The sequence below is a fragment of the Candoia aspera genome, chromosome 2 (genome assembly GCF_035149785.1).
Source record: "Candoia aspera isolate rCanAsp1 chromosome 2, rCanAsp1.hap2, whole genome shotgun sequence".
Taxonomy (NCBI): domain Eukaryota; kingdom Metazoa; phylum Chordata; class Lepidosauria; order Squamata; family Boidae; genus Candoia; species Candoia aspera.
The window spans coordinates 76900540-76924177 of NC_086154.1; the positions used below are offsets into that span (position 1 = coordinate 76900540).

At 37.0% G+C, this 23638-nt stretch overlaps 1 protein-coding gene across 1 annotated transcript in view; it reads left to right on the forward strand.

Moving 5' to 3' along the window:
* The first annotated feature begins 281 nt into the window (after nucleotides 1-281).
* The window catches only part of TRPC7 (transient receptor potential cation channel subfamily C member 7), a 140050-nt gene continuing 116693 nt past the window's right edge, over nucleotides 282-23638 (forward strand). The window contains exon 1 of the mRNA XM_063292884.1: nucleotides 282-1034. Within this exon, the coding sequence (XP_063148954.1) occupies nucleotides 282-1034 (753 nt within the window). The remainder of the gene's footprint in view (nucleotides 1035-23638) is intronic.

The window sequence follows — 23638 nt, forward strand, 5'->3', positions numbered from 1 at the left end:
TTGACAACACTCCATTTATTCTCAACATCAGCTAGCCTTTGACTCAAGCTGAAAAATAATTATAATAAGCATACTGGAATCGTACAGATTCTTGTAAAACATGCTCTCGTGACAAGCATTTGAATTTGCCTAGTCACACGCCTATCCGTTTCAATGGAAGAGTTCATTCCTTCTAATACTCTTTGACATTGAACCCACGGAAAATCTTTGGGTTTAAGACATAATATGTCTTATTATGTTCCATTATTTCCACCCAGGCTTGAAAACCTCATTCAACAAACATGCATCGGCGACACACCACCCTTCGGGAGAAAGGGAGGAGGCAGGCCACCCGAGGCCCAGCCTATATGTTCAGCGAGAAAGGCACCAACTTGACACCTGAGGAAGAACGTTTCTTGGACTCAGCAGAATATGGCAACATCCCAGTGGTACGGAAAATGCTAGAGGAATCCAAAACATTGAACTTCAATTGTGTTGATTACATGGGACAAAATGCCCTACAACTGGCAGTTGGCAACGAACATCTGGAAGTAACCGAACTTCTTCTAAAGAAAGACAATCTAGCAAGGGTTGGAGATGCCCTTTTGTTAGCCATAAGTAAAGGATATGTACGGATTGTGGAAGCGATATTGAACCATCCAGCCTTTGCACAAGGGCAGCGTCTTACTCTAAGCCCACTCGAGCAAGAATTACGAGATGATGATTTTTATGCTTATGACGAAGATGGGACACGCTTTTCCCATGACGTTACACCTATTATACTTGCTGCTCATTGCCAGGAATATGAAATTGTCCATATATTGCTACTGAAAGGGGCACGGATAGAAAGACCCCACGACTACTTCTGTAAATGCAATGAATGCACTGAGAAGCAAAGAAAAGACTCATTCAGTCATTCTCGATCAAGAATGAATGCCTACAAGGGATTAGCAAGTGCGGCTTATTTGTCTCTATCTAGCGAAGACCCTGTTCTTACCGCTTTAGAACTAAGCAATGAACTGGCAAGACTAGCCAACATCGAGACGGAATTCAAGGTAATATAGAGAATTTCTATAGCTATACAGGACATTTATTTCTCAAAAGGCATTTGTGGGTTCACAAATAACACTTGGTCCAGACTAGACTACATGTTAAATATATGCATGCAAATAATATGTCTAGATTTCTTTTTTTCAAATGACAGCCATGGGGAAAAGAGAAGCAGGACTGGGTGAATGGGAGGGAAAGATACCTATTTTCTGACATGCTGCAATTCTTATGAAATTGATGTGCAAAGTTTCCATTCAGCTTCAGAGGGGGAAGCTACTGTTGACAATGGAATTCCCCACTCCCTGGACCCAACAGCAGTTCTGGAAGGGGACATCTCTTGCCTTGCAGCATGAACAAAAAGAATTAGACTTTCTTACCTGCATACCCTAGTTATGACCTTGATTTGAGCCAGCCATCTGAAATACACACGCAATATATTCTTCCTCTAAAGGAAATACATCTGTATAAAATAAGCTAGTAAGAAAAGAAGTTCCACTTGACAGGTGACAGAACATAATAGTTGGAGATTTCCCAATTGTAAAAAGATATATATATTTTAGAGACTTTTTTTAAAAAAATCTTGCTCTGAAAGTCACTGAGGTTATCTGTATTTTCTTTAAAAAGTATAGAGTGTAAGACAGACTGAAAGGGTTCATTGTTTTTGTACTTTTTAAAGCCTTTTAACAGTCACTATTATTTATGTGACTGTTTCCTTAGTTTTGGGTGTCCTTTGATATTATTGGTTTTTACTGTATGTCCCCAATACATTTTGCCTTTGGGTTGTGAGAGTTGTATCTTGCTCATTGCCTCTGTCCACTGTGTACAGTTTTCTTTGTGATATTTGGAGTCAGGAGGTACCATTCTGATGCTAGTGAAATGTTTTTCATACATCCTAGAAGCTAGAGATATCTCACTTACTTAATGCCAAAGTACAGTTTGCATGTCTTTAGCTTGGTGGTTGGATAGAGAGGATTCCTTACCAAGACAATAAGCTTTGCTACCTGATGGTGCTTTGGGTTGCATTTCTTCAGACTAGAACCTCACCAGATGACATAGTGTTTCATCAATACTCACATGGTTTAAGTGTGTTCAGACGGGCTTAAATTTAGGCCTTCATAAGGTTTAATTACTTTAAGGTTGAACCCTAAAATAGAAATGCAAAGGGATGTAAATCATGACCATATTATTTAAAATGGAATGGGTGAAGTCAGAGTTGAGTGATAGGACATAAATACTGAAATATTTTGCCTACATTGCAGATGATGCAGAAATCACTGACATGAGAAAGTCATGGCTGCGGGGACAAAATAATCAGAGAGTTCTAATTTCTGATAGCTGAAAGAGAAAGTAAAGTAAGGGACAGTTTAGTGCAGCCTTTCTCAACTTTTTCACCCTGGACGAACCCTTGAAATATTTTTCAGGCCTCAGGGAACCCCTGCCCATTCAGGCTCAAATATAGGCCAGAAGTTACAAAATTATTATATTTGTTTCGTGTATAGGCCTGTATAGATGCATTAACAGTGTTCTTAAACTAAAAATGAAGAATGAAATTTACCTCTTTAATGTGAAGTTGCCAAAATCATGATCTCCCAGGGAACCCGTAGTGACCTCTCATGGAACCCTAGGGTTCCACAGAACCCTGGTTGAGAAACCCTGGTATAATGCAATAAAAATGACTTAAGGCAAGACTGTTGTGAGAAAGGCAATGATAACAGTATATTATATTACCAGTTTTTACTTGAAAGATTGTATGTAAATATTGGAATAAAAGCATGAAATCAAGGAATACAGGTAGTCCTCATTTAGTGACTGCCTTGTACAGCGACTGTTTGTTACAATAGTGATAAAAAAGTAACTGCGACCAATCCTCACATTAACAACCTTCACAGGTCTGTAAAGCAAAGGAAAACGGAAATAAGATTGTAAACATGGTCACAGCTTCACGTAGTGACCACTTTGCTTAATGACTGAGCTGCTGGTCCCAATTGTGGCTGCTAAATGAGGACTAGCTGTAATTTATATATTTTATATCATCATATTTAAGAAAATTAGCATGGGATTGTTCTGGTTGCAAAATTTGTTTTGAACAAGTTAGTGGCATTTGCAAACCAGATCATGTATTAAATATAGCATCTTTTTGTAAATATTCAGAATTGGGAACAGAACTGACTCTCAAACATAAGGAAAAGAGAAGGTAATCTGATGATCCAGATAACTGTAAAGATACTGCTTTATATTACACCACCAGTATTCATGATATTTTTCGTGTAACATAAACAAAGGCTTGTACATTCTGTCAAAAATCTTACATCTGGGTTTGCCATTAACTAGATGTTATTTTTAGGTATAAAGTTTTGTGTGTGTGAGTGCCTTCAAGTCAGTCTTGACTCCTGCCAACTGCCTGGACAAGTCCCTGCAGTTTTCTTGGCAAGATTTTCAGAAGTGATTTGCCCTTGCCTGCTTCCTAGGGCTGAGAGGGAGTGCCTGGCCCAAGGTCACCCAGCTGGCTTTGGCCTAAAGTTGTTGAACTAGAACTCAAGGTCTCCAAGTTTCTAGCCTGCTGCCTTAACCACTGCATCAAAAAGGCTTCTATAAATATATTATATTTTGTTAGTGTAAACAACGCTGGCCCAGCGGGTTTTTTTTTTTTTTTTTTTAAAAAGCCTTCCTGAATCACACCAGGGCAGGATTGGAAGGATCTGCCTTGCAACGGCTCAGATTATCTTTGGAGAGTCAGTGTCAGAAAATGCTTCTGTACTCTTGTTGATACCATAGATGTTGTAATATCTGTTGACCCAAATTCTATGAGTTGTATACATAACTCCTGGAAAAGTGATCTGGAATTTTTGGGGTTTGGTGGCTATCGATGCTAAGGTTACCCAACTCTATTTCTTGTTTTCATCCAAACCCAAGGAAACTACTGAAGTTTAGAATCAGTATCTGATCATAATTGATTGGGGAGTAAATGAAACTTAATTCTTTCCCCAAAGACCCAATCCGCAGGTTCAGCATAAGCAGCTTTCTGCTTATTTTCAGTATAAGCAACTTTCTGCTCAGAAAGAGTAAGAATAGTAAGTCAAAGGAATTAAAAGCATAAGATAAAAAGGGAAAGGATAAGGTAATACAGATAAAACTAGTTTACATGAAGGTAAAGGTAAAGGTTTCCCTTGACGTAAAGTCCAGTCGTGTCCGACTCTAGGGGGCGGTGCTCATCTCCGTTTCTAAGCCTTTAGAGCCGGCGTTGTCCATAGGACACTTCCAGGTCATGTGGCCAGCATGACTCACGGAACGCCGTTACCTTCCCGCCGAAGCGGTACCTATTGATCTACTCACATTTGCATGTTTTTGAACTGCTAGGTGAGCAGGAGCTGGGACGAGCAACTACCTCATCCATACACGGATTCATACATTCCCTCTTGTTATTTGAAGTTCTCCCCTCTCTCTTTTTCAGGATGTCATTAATTCCATCCAACCACGACTTTCTTGGTCTTTCCCATTTCTCTTGACTTCCTTCTCCCTTTATATATTTATTTTACATTCAGTCCTCATTCACTGTCTTAATATGACCAAACTGCTTACTCACATTTGCATTTAATGCATGTTCATTCAGCACCTATTCATTCTTAACCTTATCTCTTCTTGTTTTACAATACATACTGCTTAAGTAACCCCTTGTCACTGTATTTAATGTACTTTTATGTTTCTCTTGACCTATCCAACTCTCATTTCCATATAACAAAGTGGGCAGAAGAAACCTCTTATACAATGGGTCTGACTTTCAATGAACTTTCAGTCCTAGCAACAAACTACATTTATGCTTTCTTTTTCATTATTTTTTTCCTTGGGCACCAACACTGACAGCACCCATTTCCATTTCACTCTTCAACATACCACTGAGACAAATCTCTAAAAAAAACTTTCTTCCAGTATTCTCTGACTCTGAATTATGTCATCCCAAATAATTTCATCACTTTTATTTTGAATTCCATTCACTCTGCTGATGGCTCTTTAGTTAGCCTTCTTCACCCATTCTGAAAACATTTTCTTTTAATTCTATCAATATAGTTCTGTACTTTCTCTGCCTGTTTTAATTTTAATTGTTCCTTGCTCTCTTTGATTACATTCTTTGCAATTATGTTTTTCTCTCTATTCCCATTATATATTCCTCTCACCCTCATTTTTGGCAGTATTCATTCTCATATTATTTTGACTTCATCCCAGAACCTCATTCACTCCATCATTCTTCTGAGCATCCTTTTTGCACTCCCCATTAGCATAACTCCAGACATTTCTCTGGCACTCTGTAACATATTTATTTTCACTCTATTCCAAGCAGCTTCTACATACTCTTTGCTTATGTCTAGTTCCTATTCATTCTGCTGGGAGTTTTGGGAAAGCTTTCTTCTGATACTTTTTAATTAAAGAACTATATTTTCTTTTTCTGCAGATATTCTACTTTTCTTCTCATTTCTTTCCCTTTGTTCCTTTTCTTCATATCTACCTTTTCCCATGTTCCACTCATGCCACTAGAAAAAAATGATATTCTTCCCTAACTCTCCCAACCTTTTATCATAAGCCACCAATAAATTGTGCCTTTAGATTGATATTAATTCCTTTTGCATTTATGCATATGAATAGTCTGATACTTACTGTATACAAAATATCTGAAACAGACTTTTATCTAAGCAGATGTTGCCCAATATTTAACATTCCCATTAATTCTTGGGTCTCTGAATAGCCAAGTCACTTTTTCCAAACAGTTCCCACCCATCCATTCATGCCACATAGCAGAATAATGGTTTTCCTCTGGATTGCATTCAGTCAAAATATTACACATTTTTTCTCGAAACTCATCTCTGGTTTTCCATTGTCATCATTCACTAGGGTGTAACATGAAGCTAATACCATCTTATTGATTCCTACTTTTATATGCATCAATAACAACTTAGATGACACCAATTTATACTTTTTGACATACATTTTAGCTCTTTCATTTGGAATTAGACTTATATTTTCAAGTTCTTGAATATAATCATCAGCTTTAACTCACAGTATCCAACCACCTTCATTCAGGGCCAATATGTCAGAACTAAATCCAAACCCCACTTTTACCCCAAGCAAGTTCCCATTATTCTAGGTAAAGTAGGCTTTCTACTCTAGAGGCTATCCTGCAAGCCAACATAACTATTGCCCATGCTGGACCATATGGTATATGCAGTGTACTGTCATGGGGGGCTTGGGCTCAGAGTCCATGGAGGGCTCGGGCTCGGAGTCAGAGTCAGACGTCAAGGACAGGTGGCCAGCCTCTGATGCAGAGTCAGAGGACGAGCAGACAGCTCTAGATAAATGGCCGCCTGAGCAGTCTGAGGAGGCGGGGCTGGTCAGTGAGCAGCAGGCACAGGGGCCGCTGGTTAGTGAGGGCAAAGACTCAGAGCTACTGCCCCTCCCAGAGCTCGAGAAAGGAGAGCGGAAAGCAGGGAGGAACAGCGGAGGTTGGTGAGGCCGTGCATGAGAAAGCAGCCCCGCCCTTCTAAATAAGCTCCACCCGGGTCTACCTCTATAAAAAGGGAGCCGCAAGCCCAGATCAATTGTTGGAGACAACCATCTGCTTACTGGACTCCACATGCCTTGACTCCTGATCGGAAACCTCGTGGCCTGACTCTTGACTCTTGGACTTGCTTGACTAATCTCGTTTTGAATGTGAAACTCCCTTAAGGCAAGCTTGCGGGCCTTTGGGGGTTTGTTTTCCGTAGAGTGTGTGTGTTTGCACTCACATTTCTTTGCCGCCTGTTCATTACCTCACAAGTTTACCTCACAAGTTTCTCAGTAAAGTTTTACAACTGCATCCCTGGTGTATTGGGTGAGATTGGGCTGGGACAGGACATGTACTGAAATACATCCAGGATGTATAGAAATAAAAGATATAGAAATATTTAAAAAGAGAACAGTAGCAGTTAGAGGAGTTTTTTCAAAGAGAACATAACAAGAGTAGGAAGTCTGTTCAGACTGCCTTTTATCCTTCTAACTCCTCTCCCCAGGTGGGTTGCTATTCTGAAAAAAAAATACAGGTTGGTAATGCATTTCAGCTTGGCACACTATATTATTTTCTCTCTCTTTGCAGTTCTAAGCAGGCAGTGTGGACTATTTCATCAGAATAATTGCATGGAAAAAGAAAGCAGATAGGAATCAAGTTCCTGGAATGTAAAAGAAGGGATACAGGACAAACCTACTGATAAATTGTGGAAGAACTCACTGTCTGTTAATAGGCCCTTCACAGTGCATATAGTAAATGAATTTTTTCATCAGAAGATTTGCCATGCTCATTGAAATCAAGTGAAAAAGAAGACCAAGCTGTAGCAAGCAAATTAAATGCTCTGATTCTGTAGAGAATCACTGCGCAAATATTGACAGAAAATATGAATCACAATTAAAAGATGGGAAAGGAATAGAAGAGCTAGAAACCAACATGCTTTCAAATAGTGCCATATCTCTCTATCTCTCTCTGTATAGCACAACTCAGTAGGGACAAACAAGCCAATACTTCTATTCATTTTTATAAATCAGTTCAGATTTCTTTCCATGGTAGCCACCTGTGGTAAAAATATATTGTTTTTAAACCATTTATATTTATTCCTATATTTATTTGTTGCATTTAGGTCCTACCTTTCTGCCAGGAGCTCAGGATGTACACATAGTACTTCCCCAATTTTGTCCTCACAGGAACCCTGAAAGGTAAAGTAAATAAAAGGATAGTGATTGGCTCAAGGTCACCTGCTTGACTGGCTCTAGATTACCCGATTCAAGAAGGTCACCTGGTTCCCTCAACCTAATCCTGTGCTCTAACTACTATACCACATGGTTTACTAGTGAATTGATTATATCTAATAGTAGCCTTCACATCCTCTGATGAATCTTTTCCTTTTCCAATACAGCTACTGATTTTATTTTATTTTTCTCAATGAAAGTTAATAGCCTGTGTGGACATCAAAGACATGAAAGAATCAGTGGGTAATGATTTTGAGTCTCTGAAGATACTGGCCTCACTGACAGATTGGTTAAGTGTCACTGGTGAACAAGATGGAGTTGCCCTGACCCCTACTAGAACCAAGTATTCAGTAATTAGTGTATTTGGACATCCGAGACATAAGGCTTTTTAAATTAAATGAGAGATGATTATCTGTGAAATAAAATCAGAATATCCATGGTCATCATCATTATTTTTTTAAAAAAATAACCTTTATACAATCCATCTATATTTCTTTCTACTTGGCTCTAGTCAACTTCTTTTTTAATTTAAAAAATCCCCAAAGAAATTAATATAAAAAGATATAAGGAACATTGACAGCCAATTTTTACAGGGTGAACTTGATGGCTGGATACAATTCTGAAAAATATCAGGTAATACAGTCCACCTCAAATTCAGTGATATTGATTTACCAGCCATGTTTATCCTTCTCAGGATAGATGTGAATCCTAGTCAATATTTAACTGAGGAAAAAGTATCTGAACCTAAATGAAAGCATGTCAATGTGTTTATTTAGAAAGCTGGTAACCTTCCCATCAGAAAATTGAAGTAATGATCCTGGAAAGTTAAAAAAAAAAGTATCGAGGAGATGGGGTCATTCATTGGGGTAGAAAGGATATATCAACAAGCAGTAGAATAGGAGAAAATAAAAATGATATCATCTAAGGATAAGTGGACCAATATATAGCCAGTCTATCTTACTGTCTTTAATCTTCTGGCAGTACTCAGGTTTGTCTTTTTTATTTATTTATTTATTTAAAAGTTTTTCAAACTTTTCCCCGCTATTGATGTTTAAGATGTAACTTTCCCAGGTACAGGCTTATTAATTTAATTCAGCTAATGTAAGCCATCTTTGTAATGTAACTGTCCCTTTCTGTACATTAATTTAGAAACATACATGATTGCACCTCCCATAACCAGTGTGTGTGTTTGGGAGGTGGGAGAGTCTTATGTAGATTTTTGACTAGAGAAAGACTAGACACTATTATTTCAGTTTCTATTGCTGCCTACTTATAAACAACTCTGGGTGGCTTACAAGGGTTAAAAAAGCACCAATATAAACAAGTTAAAACAGAAATAGAAATGACTATGTGGGAGGTAGGGGAAAACCCATAGTAATTAACCATAAACAATTCAGATTCAACCAAAGGCTCACATAACGTCCTGGACCAGAGCCCTGGAAACAGCCAGATCTTCATGGTTTTCTTGAAGTCAGGGAGGCAAGGTTGGAGCTGGGTGGACTTTGGGGGAAATATTAAAGACAGAAGGTGCAGCAAAAGAGAAAAAATGTATCTTGGTCTCACAAGATGACATTGTTAAATATATGGAACCCAAAGCATACCAACCCTGTTGTATCTTCCCAGACCAGCAGAGACAATTGGAGACAGATGGTCCTGAAAATATCCAGACTCTATGCCAGGTACTTCATAGATGATGACTAGCATCTCGAATTGCACTATACTGACAGCCAGTATAGACAGTTAGAGACAGGTGGTCCTATGAATATACAGGCTGATTCATTGTTGCCACCCAGTCAAATCATTGATGGATGTCGTAAGTTCCCTTCCATATAAATACAGAGCAAATTTCTTGGATATTCTTTATTATGGCTTTTCTTCAAAGCACCTATAGTTGCAATGAGCTTAATTAGTAAAAAGATGTCAGCTATTTGCTGTAGGGCTTTTTAACAGAAGGGCTAAGAGACTGATAAATTATGTAGAATTTGGAGATGCTCCACTTCCTGGAGAAAAAGCAAGAAATCAATTTGACAAACAAGCAAATAAACAGGTGGAATGAGAGTCTCCAACAGTTATTTTATTCAAGGGGAAGTGACCTTCTAATTCTATGAGAATGGTTGTGTAGGCTTCCAAATAAAGTTAGCATCCATTTCCTAAAACAGTGTCCCAAGTTACTTAGAAAAGTAGTGTTCCTGGTGAACTGCACTGCCATTTTTAAAACAAACTGGCCAGTTATTCAGAACCACAGTAGTTTGGAACAGTCAAGTTGACTGATGCTCTGATGGTAGTTTTGTAACATGTTTCTGAAAAAGTGAGAAGCCAAATTGCAGTATGCAACATCTTGGAGTATTAGAATTTGATTTGTAAATTCAAAATTTCAATTAGTTGCATTCTTTGCTCTGCTATGCAGACATAATTCATGGCTTGCAAATACTGACATAACACATTTCCTGGTGGATAAAAGTTGATAACATTTTAAGGGCTGTTTCACATAATTTAGCATGGTTTCAAAAATATACTAAAGATGTGCACAGATGTCCTATTTTTTGACCATGGTAAACACTGTTGTGAATAGTCTGTAAGAATTGCACAGCTTTATGACTATAATATCCCACAAAATATCCTGGAGAAGGGCCACAGTGTCTAAAATCTTGCCCATTTCTAATTTAAGATCTAGCATGAGGGGAAAGAACTGATTCTATTACAATGTGATAAAGTTTGCATCTGATTTGAATGCTCTTTTATGCTGTAAAATAATGAACTTATTTGATATCAGAAGGAGGAATCTTTATGTAAGTAAAATCCCACTTGTACTTTCTTTCAAACTCAGTGGCAAACTGATTTAAGATAAAATGAAATGATGTCATGAGGTTCCAACTGCAGCTTTATAGATTTAAGTAAACGTATTCCCAAAGACATGGAGATCATGTGATAGATGGTGGGCTGTTCTTGAACTGAAATTAATTAAGTTCTGATTCTGAATGGGCTGAGCCCCCTCAATATAACACTTGGAAATATTTAATTACTTTGACCTGCATGTCACAAAATAATTTGGTAGATTATTTCAGAGCAGCTGCTGTTAAAAAACAAATCTGAATTATACTAGAACTTGTAAAGATGCAGAAATTTGTTCTCCCACTCAGATCACAATGTGTCCTGTTCTGTTTAATTAAAAACAGCAAAGATTCACCTAAATGGGCCACTCACAAATGTATCTCTCAAGTGCAACCCTCCTTGTCTTCATATTTATCAGACAGTGTCACCAAAGATGTTTCTCGCATGAATAAGTCAATTACTTTTCTGTAATAGCTTGGAAATACATCTATGGGGATTAAAAGGTACTATTTAGCTCCATGCAGGAGGTTTTAAAAAACTCGTACTAATTCAAAAGAATATGCAGTTTGCGGGTACCACCTGCAAGGAAGCAGGTGTCCCATTGCTTAAATTAGGAAGTGAAATAGAGAAGAGCAGTTAGTATAAAAATGGTTAGGTGCTCATGGTTCATTTCTTCAATTGATCACCTTTTAGTAGAGAATTTGATGACGATGTCCTTCTTTGTAGCCTTCTCCAAAAGTCATACCTAAATGAAATCCTAGAAATAAACCATGGAATGGTTGGCCAAGGTTGAATCTTGCATTGCTTTTATTTCATCAGTAGGATATTCTGTTTATTACCTAGTTAAAACTATTCTTATACTCAGCAAAAGACCTTTCCTAATCTTCAAATGGAATTCACTCCCCATCTGTAAAGATCACTCTGAGTCCTTGAGATAGAAAGCAGCATCATAGCATTCCATTGAGTAATCTAAGCAAATTAAATTATAGCATGGCATAGAAGGACAAGGTTAGTTTTCACCATTCAGGAAATTCTATGATAAGCTTTCAGGACACACTCACTAATACACTTGCAGCTCTGGTTAAAATTCAAGTGTTTTTGATGCCTAGAAAAGTACTAAGTCTCTACTTTTCTTTTAAATTAGTTCATGGTGACCCATGTACTATTGTACACTTCTAGGGGTGAGTGAATCAATATGAAGCAAATCTGTTTTACTGTACATATTGGTTTAAAAGATCTGTGAAATCTTTTTCAACCTTTCTTAAGATGTGAAACTGCTCTATACTCTTATGCAAATATTCCTGATTTTGTGATTCAGTATATAAATGTATAAAGGTGACTGCTTTATTTTTGTCACAATACCCTTTCTGCATACAACTGTCAGAAACATATATTTCTTTTTCAGCTGCATCTCCCACAAACAGACCTGTGTGTATTTGTATGGATTTTTAATTGAAAAAAAATGGATCTCAGCAAACCCACTCAGTGCTAATGTCTGTCCTGTGGTAAAGTCCATTTTGGCAGACCTCAGAAATTTGTTCTGACATAAATCCTTAGCACATTTTTTATATATCCTTAAAAACATATGTTTAAGTCATACTAATATGACCTTGCAGGCAATTCTTTTCCATAAGCAGGATGATCTTGCAAAACAACTTGTAACAACCCATATGCAAATTTCAGACTTCTTTACGGCATATACATTATCCTTGTCTATAAGAATTTCACCATGCATTTCAGGAGAGGAGCAACTCAGCAGACGGGTGCAAATTTAGAACAGCAAAGTTGAGCAAATTACATTGATGGCAGAGTGATCTAATTATTTTCTTATATTTTCAATCAGTCCTACTTTTAGGGACTAAAGACAAGCAATATGATTAATAGTACAATGACATATAAGCCATGGAAGTTATTTTCAGACAAATCTGTAAACTATACACTCTTACCTGAAAGTAACTCTCCTGAAATCAGTGGAGTTTAGAAGATGTAAAATAAGAATGTATGCTAAAGACATCTGACTAAATCTGTATGCTGTTTCTCACTGGCTAAGAGAGAACAAGCAAAAAGTTAAACCTATTATTACTTTTTTTTTCTTGGAGCAATCAGCTTGGCAACCAGATTGATACAAATCTCACTTAAAAAGGCTTTACAAAGAGATTATATGTACAGAAAATAATTATTCTCAACAGATCAATCAGAAGGCATATATAGATAATTTTCCATATATATTCATCTATGTGTTCCTGTTTTGAATGCCTTTTTGACTATTCCCATTATTACCAAGCCATTTTCTCTTTGTGATGCTTAGCAAACCTTTTTTTTTTTAAATGACTATATTTGAAGCTAAATTGAAACATTACTATTTCTCAATCAATTTTAGTTATCATGCCCTCACTTGTTTTGATTTTCTTTCCTTTCTTTTTTTAAATGCTCTCTTAGCATTTGTTGTGGTACTTACGTTCCAAGCTGTTTCTCGGTAGAAAGACATCAGTTACCTCTAATAGTCATCGAACTCCAGGTCTGAAAAGTGCAAGACAAAAAGAATCTGTAGGAGAGGTGAGCAAAGAAGTCCAGGGTTTAAATTGCAGTAGATAGAGGGGACTGCATTCTCATCTTGACAATCAACTATTTATGATGACTTGATCCTAATATGCCATAAAAATTCTTATCTAGATTTTGTTGTGTCAAGTGTCTGGGAAGTTTCTGCTGATTTTGAGGCAGGGACCCTGACTGCTGTTATCACTGAGAGTTACCTTTAAATATGCAGAGAATCCTAGCATCTAAAGCAATGAGGAGGGCCTTATCAACTCAAATTATGTCAACCAGAGATTTAGCTCCTTTAAATATAAGTAACAGTAAAGCTGTGTCTACGTGTGTGTGTGTATGTGTGTGTATTCTCCTTCAAGGCTGGACTATGGAAATTGCTCCTGGACATAAAAATTTAAATCTACATCATGATTGGAGGGCATTAAGAGACCAAAGTGATTCTATTATTAGGCAAAAAGAAGAAAGTGGAAAAGAAAGTCCCCACTTACATCCATGCTCACCCTCTGCCCATAACAACCAACTCATTGAGCATAAAGAATATGGCTCTATGGACCAATGTTCTGTACCAGCTGGCTACTTCAGGTATATTGCTCTGAAGAACCTGGGGCATCCCCTAGCACAGGCAGCATTCACTAGCCTGTGGCTACTTGACAATATGACAATCTGAGGACTCCCTAAAAGTAATTATAAAAGGGCAGTCGGTTCCCTGTGTGACTAGAGAGCTAGTGGTGACTGTTGCTGTCAGGGAGAGGCATGTAGGAGGGATGAAAAGAAGAATCCTCACATACTTCAGGTCATGGGTCTTCTTCAGCCAATTCTGATAGCAGAGTCTGAGAAGCAGGAGACTTGATAGCTAGAAAATTCTTGTTGGCTTCAAGCCCTACTTTATTATAGATTATTGATACTGTAGGATTTAGCTTAATGCTCCCCCTTCTCTCCAGATACTCTCTTTTTCAGGTTTATTCCTTATAACAACAAGAAAATTAATAGATTGAATGAAAAACCTGGATGTTCAAAGTCACCCCATGATAACTCGGTTCTAATTCCCTTGTTAGTTTGGGAGATGTGGTACCATTCTTCAGTTCTTCTAGGATTCCAAATTCTTAACTGAAATAATGAAAAGGGTGGTTCTGATATTGGATTAACTGACCCTTTTGCTAGATGGCTGCCAAATAATAATGATAAATTACAGATTGCACTTGATAGGGTTTTGAAACCTTCTCTGAAAAGCTCTTTATGCACCCTGGTTAGAAATAGCATTCACCTGAATGTTTGAAAGGTTCCAAATGAGGAGGAAAAGGGTATATACATTTCTAGTCTTGCCTGTCTTTAGCCTCCGTGCATCTAATCAGTATCAATCAATCAATCAATCAGGAGTCTGAAGTGAGGTGTATTTGCATTGGCTTGAACACAAGCTGTGTTGATGTGTATCTCCCTTTCCAACTCCCTACCTGACTACACGGAAGGGAAACAGAAGTAAGGGCAGAACAGTGTTTTTTTTTTTCACTTTATTAATATAATACAGCCTAATATAGCAATATAATGTGATATGATAGAGAAATAGATGATATTGATATAGATATAGATATAGATATAGATATAGATGATATGAGATCCAGTTTGGTGTAGTGATTAAGGCAGTGGGCTAGAAACCAGGAGACTGTGAGTTTTAGTCCTGCCTTGGGCACAAAGCCAGCTGGGTGACCTTGGACCAGTCACTCTCTCTGAGCCCTAGGAAGAAGGCAATGGCAAACCACTTCCAAAAATCTCTCCCAAAAAACTTCAGGGGCTTGTCCAGGCAGTCTCCAAGAACTGGACACAATCTAATGGATTAAAATAAATAAATAAATAAAAGATGCAGATGCAGATGCAGATCCATTGAGACTAGCACTTGTCCTGTAACCTTTTTGAACACTGAAAGTTCAGTGTCTAGGGGGTTATTGGCAGCAGAGTTTGCCTGCTCCCTGTTCTGAAAGCCCATTTGAGCAGATAGAAGATCTGACCTTGAAATATCTTCTGATCTTTAAGTCATGCAAAGACCTTAGTACGCAGTGTACAGCCAGTGAATCTTCATGAGGTTCTCTTTCATTTTTCTTTCTGAATTCTCAGGTTCTGGTCATGACAAGAACAAAAACAAAATTTGAGCAGTGCAGGCAGATATTAAGTCTTGGCCTTGAATGCTATATTTCTAGGAAAAAACTCATTCAAAACATTATTTGAGTGGGGTTTTTTAAGAGCCTGGAGTAAAATATTAAATAGTTGCAAGTTGCTGGTGGGTATTATGTACAGAGTCTGTTATTACCTTTTTTACTCTTGTGCCCTTGAGTGAACTGAGAAAGAAGATAATGATGAGGTTTAAAAGTGCTCCCTCTCGTGTCACCTTGCACTGCTGTCTGTTTGGGCTGATGAGCTTTATTTCATTACAGGTTAACCCTCAGAAATTCATTGGCTACTTTGAAGAAAGGAGCAGCCCCTCAGCTGAATCACTGGTTACCATGGTCTCTAAAATCATAAGGTGTCTGGTAGTACTTTTTCAGTCTGACAAATTTTATTAAAAGACACACATTTTGTGAACTACATCACACTTCATCAAATGCTGTGGGAGCTGTACATGACAAAAGCTTATAACTTTAGTAAATGTTGTTAGACTGAAAAAGTGCTACCAGACACTTAGGATTGTGGCTACCAGACACTAATAAACTCTCCCACATGGTCTCTAATTGTAGGGAGATGATGAAATGGTGCAACCATGGACTTTTTTTTTTAAGTAGGTAGCTCAGGGAAAGGGGAAAATATGTAATTAAAATGTTTCTGGGGCTTTCAAACCTTCTACCTGCAAGGTACCTTCTACCTGTAAGAGAAGTGTTAAAACCACTGAGCTATTGTAGCATTGCAGGGAAAAGCTGGCTGTAAAAAATGTTTAAGGCCAAAAAGCAGTAAGAAAGGGATTTTTATTTTAAAGTTGGCTGTTGTGCCTGCATGTTTGTGTATTTAATGCTTTAACTTTGCATATATAAATACATATGCACACAAAATGTATACGTCCAGACAGACTGGTCACAGGAAGGAAAGTGATTAACAATTCCTTTCCTAAAATAAAAAGTGGAAAGGAACAGCAGGGCAATTGTCCAATGGGATAGTGTGGTAACCTGCTGTCCAGACTGAATATCTTACAAATTGTTGCCAAGTATCTAGCCCAGAGAGGATTTTATTAAGCTGGTTTAGAGTCAAAGCAGCAGGAGCCGCTTTAGGATGCAAGGTGAATATTAGTCCAGTCTCATGCTATCTGTACTGATTGGATGTTGCTTTCCAGAGTTAGGGGCTCATTTGTTTTCCAACCTTGTTGCCTGAGGACCTTTTAACTAAAGATATCTGAGAATTATCTGGGGGACACATTCAAGCATGTGTTTGACCCTTGGGTTATGATAAGAGAATCCATTCACACCATCATCAGTTGGGCTGGTGAGATATTTAGCTGAAACTGAAAATTTTAAAAAAGCTTGCTTAGAGAGTTAATTCAAACCCTGACACTGCATGTTCTCTTACTGATGTGTGTCTGTAGAAACCAACTTTTCTGTTTTCTCCTGGCAAAAGTTTTCTGCTGAATTTCTAGTTCAGAAACCAGAATGCTCATCCTAGTATTGCTACTAGCATAGTAGCTTCCTAGTGTCTAACTTTTTCCACCATCTGACTCTCCAGATGGTGGATTAAAGTTTGATGACCCATAGCCATTGGTTTGGTTGACTAGTGATGATGGGAGGTGTGGCCCAACACCTGAGACTGGGAAAATATACTTTAGACCAGTATTTCTCACTGGGAGTTGAAGTCCAGACATCTTAAAGTTGCTAAAGTTGCTAAAGTTGAGAAACACTGCTTTAGACAGTGCTCCTTCTTGAGCTGAGTCATAAGACAAGACTTCACAAGAACAAATGAAAAGTATTGCTTGGAAATAAATGTTTTGGTAGTGTCAACTGAGTGGCAAAAAATGGGTTCATAATAATTGAGAACTGGAGTGAATTCTTGGCACAGCCTTTTATTCATTTCTCTGAAGACATTGCTCTTTCACTGATATGAGGAAAGGTGTCATTTCCTTCTGGGCTTGTGCACATGTGGGTGTGCAGTTTGCTGCACCCATGAGTATATGAAACATTTTCCATGACTTCTAATATTATACTGGTAAATAAACAGCAATTTTAAAAAAATGATTAAATAGCAAAATGTGGTTGGCAACCTTGTGTTTGATTTGCCCTGTTAATTTGGAATGGAGGACCCAGCTAATATGCTCCTTAGTTACAGAGAGGGCTTGCAGAAGGAGAATAGCAGTTTTAGAAGAGTTTGGGAATACATTTAGATCACAGGGCATGGTTCTATAATCAGCCCTGGTGAGATGTTAGGAACTCTGTAACCCTTCCAGAAAACATCATAAAAACTCATGGCAATAGCTACAGAAAGCACTTTACTGTTATTATTGCTTTAATATAGACCCCCTCCCCCAGAAGAAACAGCAAGTACAAGAAGAGAGAGAATGAAAAATATCCACAAAACAGAGGGGAAAGTGAAACAATATAGAGTTTTACATATAAAAACCAATCAGCCTAATTTTTAAAAACAATAGTCTTTTGATTACATTAATAGAGATGTTGCTCCTAACCAGAAAGAGAATACGTATCAGTGATCCAGGATGGTAAATCAGGGGTTGCACTATTTTTCCAACATGTATTTAGTTATTTATTAGGTTTATATACTGCTTTACATTCAGGAAATCCTGCCTGCTCTCCATAATTCTTCAAATAGGAGTTTAGGGTATTTAATTCGGATATACATCTGCATCTTTAAACTGGATTGATCTTATGGATATTAAGCCAAAATGGGGCAATAATGGGGCTATATCATTATTTTTTAAAATTATTTGAAAAGAGCACAAAATATAAGTGAAGTACCAAGGTACAGAATAAGAGAAAAATTAAACAATCCATAAAAATAAAAATCATTTTTAAAAAAACAGAAAAAGAAAAAAAAATAAGAATAAGAGAAAAAGGAAAACCAAACACAAAATCTACCTTACATATTACATTTATAAGTAGTCACTAGTTTACAAAAATACCATATAATATATTATTTTCAAATACATAATATTATTGTAAAATATAAAATCTAACTTAAAGAAGAACATATTGCTTCATTCTTAAATGTGGAAAAGAACAGATAAATCGCACACTTCCGAAAAGCAATCCCTATTATCTGGAATAATAATTTCTCAATATTATTCTTTAGCCACCCTACATGTACGATTAAACCATAATTCCTCATAGACAGTTAGATTCCAGAGCTTTAGTATATAATTCAACAGCAGCAACAGATTAACAGCTTTAACATTTAAAGATTTCCGCATAAATCTACTTATAAACATTAAAATACTGTTCCAAAAGTGTCAGCCTATATTATATGAGTGTCGCCTCACCCATTTTACACTTCCAACATAATGAGGTTGTTAACCAATCCTTTTTAAACATTCTCAGTAAACATTAAAAAAAGAGTCTGTGGTTGAATTAGTCCCATCTGAAAATTATAAAAATCATATTTAATATTCTTTAAGTTCATAACTACTAATATGAAATACTGCAACTCTGTATTCCAAAGTTTCTTTGAAGAACTTAGTGATACTCTTTCATTATTTATAAAAAAATACTGTAAACTTAGAATAATCTAAAACACAATCCAATACTGCTGGTAATTTGGGAGTTTTATGAGCTGCTAATGTGTCTGGACCATACTGAAAAATCAAGATATGTTTTCATTTAATTTACTGCCAAGTCACAATTTTAGGCAATCAAATTCCTCCTGCAATATCTCAATTGGTTTTAAAAGTTGATTGGCAATAAGCTATTCCAAAGTATTAATATGTCTAGTTGACCACAACTTGAAATTTTTTTTAAAAAAATTACCTGCTATTTTTAAACTGGGATGACACTAGAATGTAAATTTATTATGTGAATAGGGCTATCATTATACTTCCATCCCAACATCTTCCAATTATATCTTGCAGCCTTTAATGCAGGCAATACAATGGAACTCTGGCTAAAAATAGAGATGGGCTTCTCTCCTGAAATCGAGAAGGTCACATAGTAACTATCTAATTGTGGTCCAGCTGATCACTCCCATTTCAAAATTCCAAAGACATCCTTAAAAATAATTAATATGCTTGAGCCTGATACTTTGTTTTCAACATATTTGTTTCATCTGATTTATTTTCTATTAAAAGAAATTGAACATAATAAAATAAAGTGGGGCAGGCACTTCAATGCCCTGGGCACTGCATTGTGGATCAAGATTTTGAAAATTTTATTTATTGTTGCTTTGGTTTGTCTTGATATATAGTATCTCCTCTCTTCTTTGTCTAGCTATAGCAGCAGTTATTAGATTAGGTTTCATTTTGAATTGAGTTCTAGGTTTGATCTTTAGGGTTGTTTTGCCCTAGGAATAAATTAATGTAATTAATAATTTACCTCCTTTGCTTTCCCACCTGTGAATTTCTCATGATATTTGATTGGCCACATGGGAATAGAAGGCAGGAGTGTAGAGGTGTCTGGTCTGATCCAGCAGGCTTCTTCATAGGTGTAATCCAGCTCCTAAAGAGGACAAGGAATGGAGAGGGAAATGAAGAAAAGAAAAGTAAATCAAACCAAACCAAAAAAACAGTTCCCAGATTTCTTTTATTATAAACCACTTCACCATGTTCTCTTTATGTCTCATTTAGAGACCAGGTTTATTAGACATAATTCAAGGAGCAAAATATAACATGAGTAAGAATTCCTTCAATATTACTGCAGCATACAGAATAAGCAGGTTATAATGAGTTATGACATTATAATAATGTTATGGTCATAATAAGTTATAATAATAGGTCATAAATAAGTTATGACATTCTTTAAAACAAAACAAAAGAAAGAAAGAAAGAAAGAAAGAAAGAAAGAAAGAAAGAAAGAAAGAAAGAAAGAAAGAAAGAAGGAAGGAAGGAAGGAAGGAAGGAAGGAAAGAAAGAAAGAAAGAAAGAAAGAAAGAAAGAAAGAAAGAAAGAAAGAAAGAAAGAAAGAAAGAAAGAAAGAAAGAAAACCTCATTCAACTGGCATGGTTCTAATAAACTCAAAGTGCTTCTGGAACGCATTTCAGATTGATCCAAAATCTTACAAATCAAAAAGTCCTTAAAGAGTTTCCCAGATTAAAAAGAAAAGAAAATGTGTCTTTTGCATACAATGCCAGAGACTCACTCTCAAATAAAATGTTATAGCTGAAGATTGTTCAGCTTTAATGGAGGGTATTATGTTAGAAATCATGTGCTCTTTTTAAAAAAAATGCTGGGGAGTTGAATATTGGCACAAATGATTTAGCTGGGCCCAGCAAGTGATTGCTGGCAGCTTTCCATTTACTTCTTTGTGTTTCTGGGCAGCTGATGGGTTTCCATCTGCTCTCCAATTTGCTATAGAATTCTCATCAAGTTTGAACACCTCTTTCACACTTCTGCTTGAATAAAAGTTTGATTGCCCCTTAATGCTGCGTAATGGGAACAAATTTCATTTCATTCTGGATCCCAGAAGCTAAGAGTTAAGCTCTTATCATCAAGTAATAGTTTGGGATATAAAGCTTTACTGGAAGTTTGGAATTAGTGTTAGGCTTCAGGGTCATGAAAGCCTACACTAGTTTGGGATGCTGTCTTATCTAGTAAATACAGACCAATAAAGGATGGATGGGATGAAGATGTGTTTGACTTTGATCCTACTATCACTCAAAAGCTGATTCAGGCAAGAAAAGAAAGACTTTTTCTGGAAAGTTCATGTAGTTTAGGATAAAGTACAGGAAAGATAGGGCTAGTTCAAATGCATTTACATCCAATGGTTTTCCCTAATGTTAAGTGAGTTCTGCACTTAATAACTTGTCCAAAGAGTTGGACAAACCTTTGGTCACCATAGGCCAGACTGAACACTTTTGGATTCAATTTAATCAAGGCTTAACCAAGGGCTACAGCTGGGGAGGTGGATGTGGCTATCTAAGTTGACTTATTTTATCTGCTCATATCTCCTAGATTACATTAATTACTCATATTTAAATCTATCTCTGACAATGCTCAAGGGCTATCTTTGATGGTGAGTGGTTTTTCATTGGATCCAGTTTTTATTCTGCCAGTGGAAGAAGTCCCTGTGCCAAGTTCTGTTCAGAAAATTCTTGCTGGCATAAACAAGAAGCTCTTCTTTTAATCTACCCGACCTTTTTCTTAATCATGAAGTTACAGCATTGGATGCTATTCCTCTATCTCATCTGATTCAGAACATGCTGTTTCAGCACTGACCTTTTTTTTTAAATTATTATTTTGCCCAGTGATTGTATGGTTGTAGATGATTTCAGATAAGACTGAAATGAGGAGCTAAGCATAATATAGATGCTTAGCTTTTGTGACATGATTGCTGCCAAAAATGGTTACTCCCATACAGCCAAGGCCTCATATTGAGTTGAATGTTATGTAGGGAATTTGGGATTCTGTCATTGATGAGGTCTATCTTAGACTTACCAATGAGATTTATAAAGCCTCAGGTATTCCTACATTTGTTGTTGCATCCTGAACGTAACTTGCAATAATATATTTTATTAAAAGTAGCTTCCATATGGATTCAGATATGTGATAAAGCCATTTGGCAGGAGATACAATAAAAGCCAAATGATCTGGATGACCATGACCAAGTTAACTCAAGGTAGAGGTGATCTGGCTTCCTTCATTCATCAGCCTGAAATGAAATTATGGCAATAAGCTCTGGTTAATAGGACATTAAAGACTGTTTAGAAATGTTCACTGGACAGATCAACCTGTCCTATCAGATCAATAGTGCATTTGAATCCTAGACACAAAATCTGTCCTATCTTGCAAGTTTTCTCCTCTGACGATATTTTATTTGCCTACAAAGCCCTAGCTGTCTTTGTCTGAATATGCCTTGGGGACCACCATTTCCCTTATGACAGATTAAAATCATTAAAGAGTATCTTCTTTTAAAAATAGATAAAAGCTGCATATGCTGGCAGAGGGCAAACTTTGCAAAACAAAGAGGTTTAGAGAAAGTATGAAGCTGGATCAAAGTATCAAATGCTTGCCAGGGAGCAGGAGTGGGAAAAGAATTTTTTTAAAAAATAATTTCTTGGGGAAATCAATATGAGTAGAAATAAAGAAAGGAACAAATAGAGGCAGATACAAAAGTGAATGCAGCATATACAGTATTTCTTTGACATGCTTTTTCTAAAAAAACATAAATCTCAACCTTACCTTCCCCCCGCTTTTCCCCTTCTCATTCCCTTCCTATTTTTGTTATCTCTTTGCACTTTTCCAAACAGTACCCCCTGGGGTAGGATTAGGTATCCCTACCACATATATGAGGGGTTGCACAGGTGTTTTTCCCAGAGGACACCTTTGGATAAAGCAAATACACTATATCCATAAGGGATTCCCAAAAAAGAGAAGCTGAAAGCCAGTATGATCATACCAAGCTTTATTAAAGGTAAATACTTACAGGAGTATACGTGCAATGCTCCCTGTGATGGACAACAGGTATGTATTGTATGCTGTGTTCTGCCATGGCATGTCCATACCAAGGGCTGGTTTATAAGCTTTTCAAACCATCATGCTGAGCATTCAATAATCTTGTGTGCAAAACATGTTAATTAAAATATGTGAGGAACCAGCTTTTCAGTGAAATCTGAACTCTGTGAATGCCTCAGTGTCTCTGCACCAGCAATTACCATATCATGCATACCTGGATACATCCTGTGCCACGATGTTCATTTATAATTTTTTATACTAAAGTCCATGTAGGGGTTAAAAAGAGATAACAAAAATAGGAAGGGAATGAGCCAGGTTTGGTTTATACAACAGGGCTTGTGAAATTTAGCTGCAGGCAGTGTACAGTTAGGTCAGAGGCCACATGAGCTTCTTGAGCCACACACTGTCCACCTCCATTTTAGATTAATACTTAGCTGGAACAGCATCTGGCTGGCTTTGTCTGGACTCAGATATTAAGCAGGGTCAGTCCTGGTTAGTATTTTAATGGGACATTTCAGGGAATACCAGGGATGTAGGTTGGACTGGGAAGCTGGGAAAAAAAATTATGGAAGAAAGTAATTTATTTATTTATTATTCAAATTTAATTGCCATTAGAAAGTAATGGCAAACCTTCCATGCTGTCCCCAGGAAAATGGATTGGACGTGTCCATGAAGCTCTCAGGGATTGAGGTTGACACAAAGGATCCTGGAACATTAGTCAGGAATAAAAAGAAATGATAGGGTGACAGCAGGCTATGTATTCAAAGCATTAAACAGTTTAGCCCTGAATAGCATTCTCAATTATACATTTGCTTGGAGATTTTCCAATCTTAGCCAAAACTCTCATCATGAAAAAAGCTATAAAATTAAAGAAACCAAATAAGC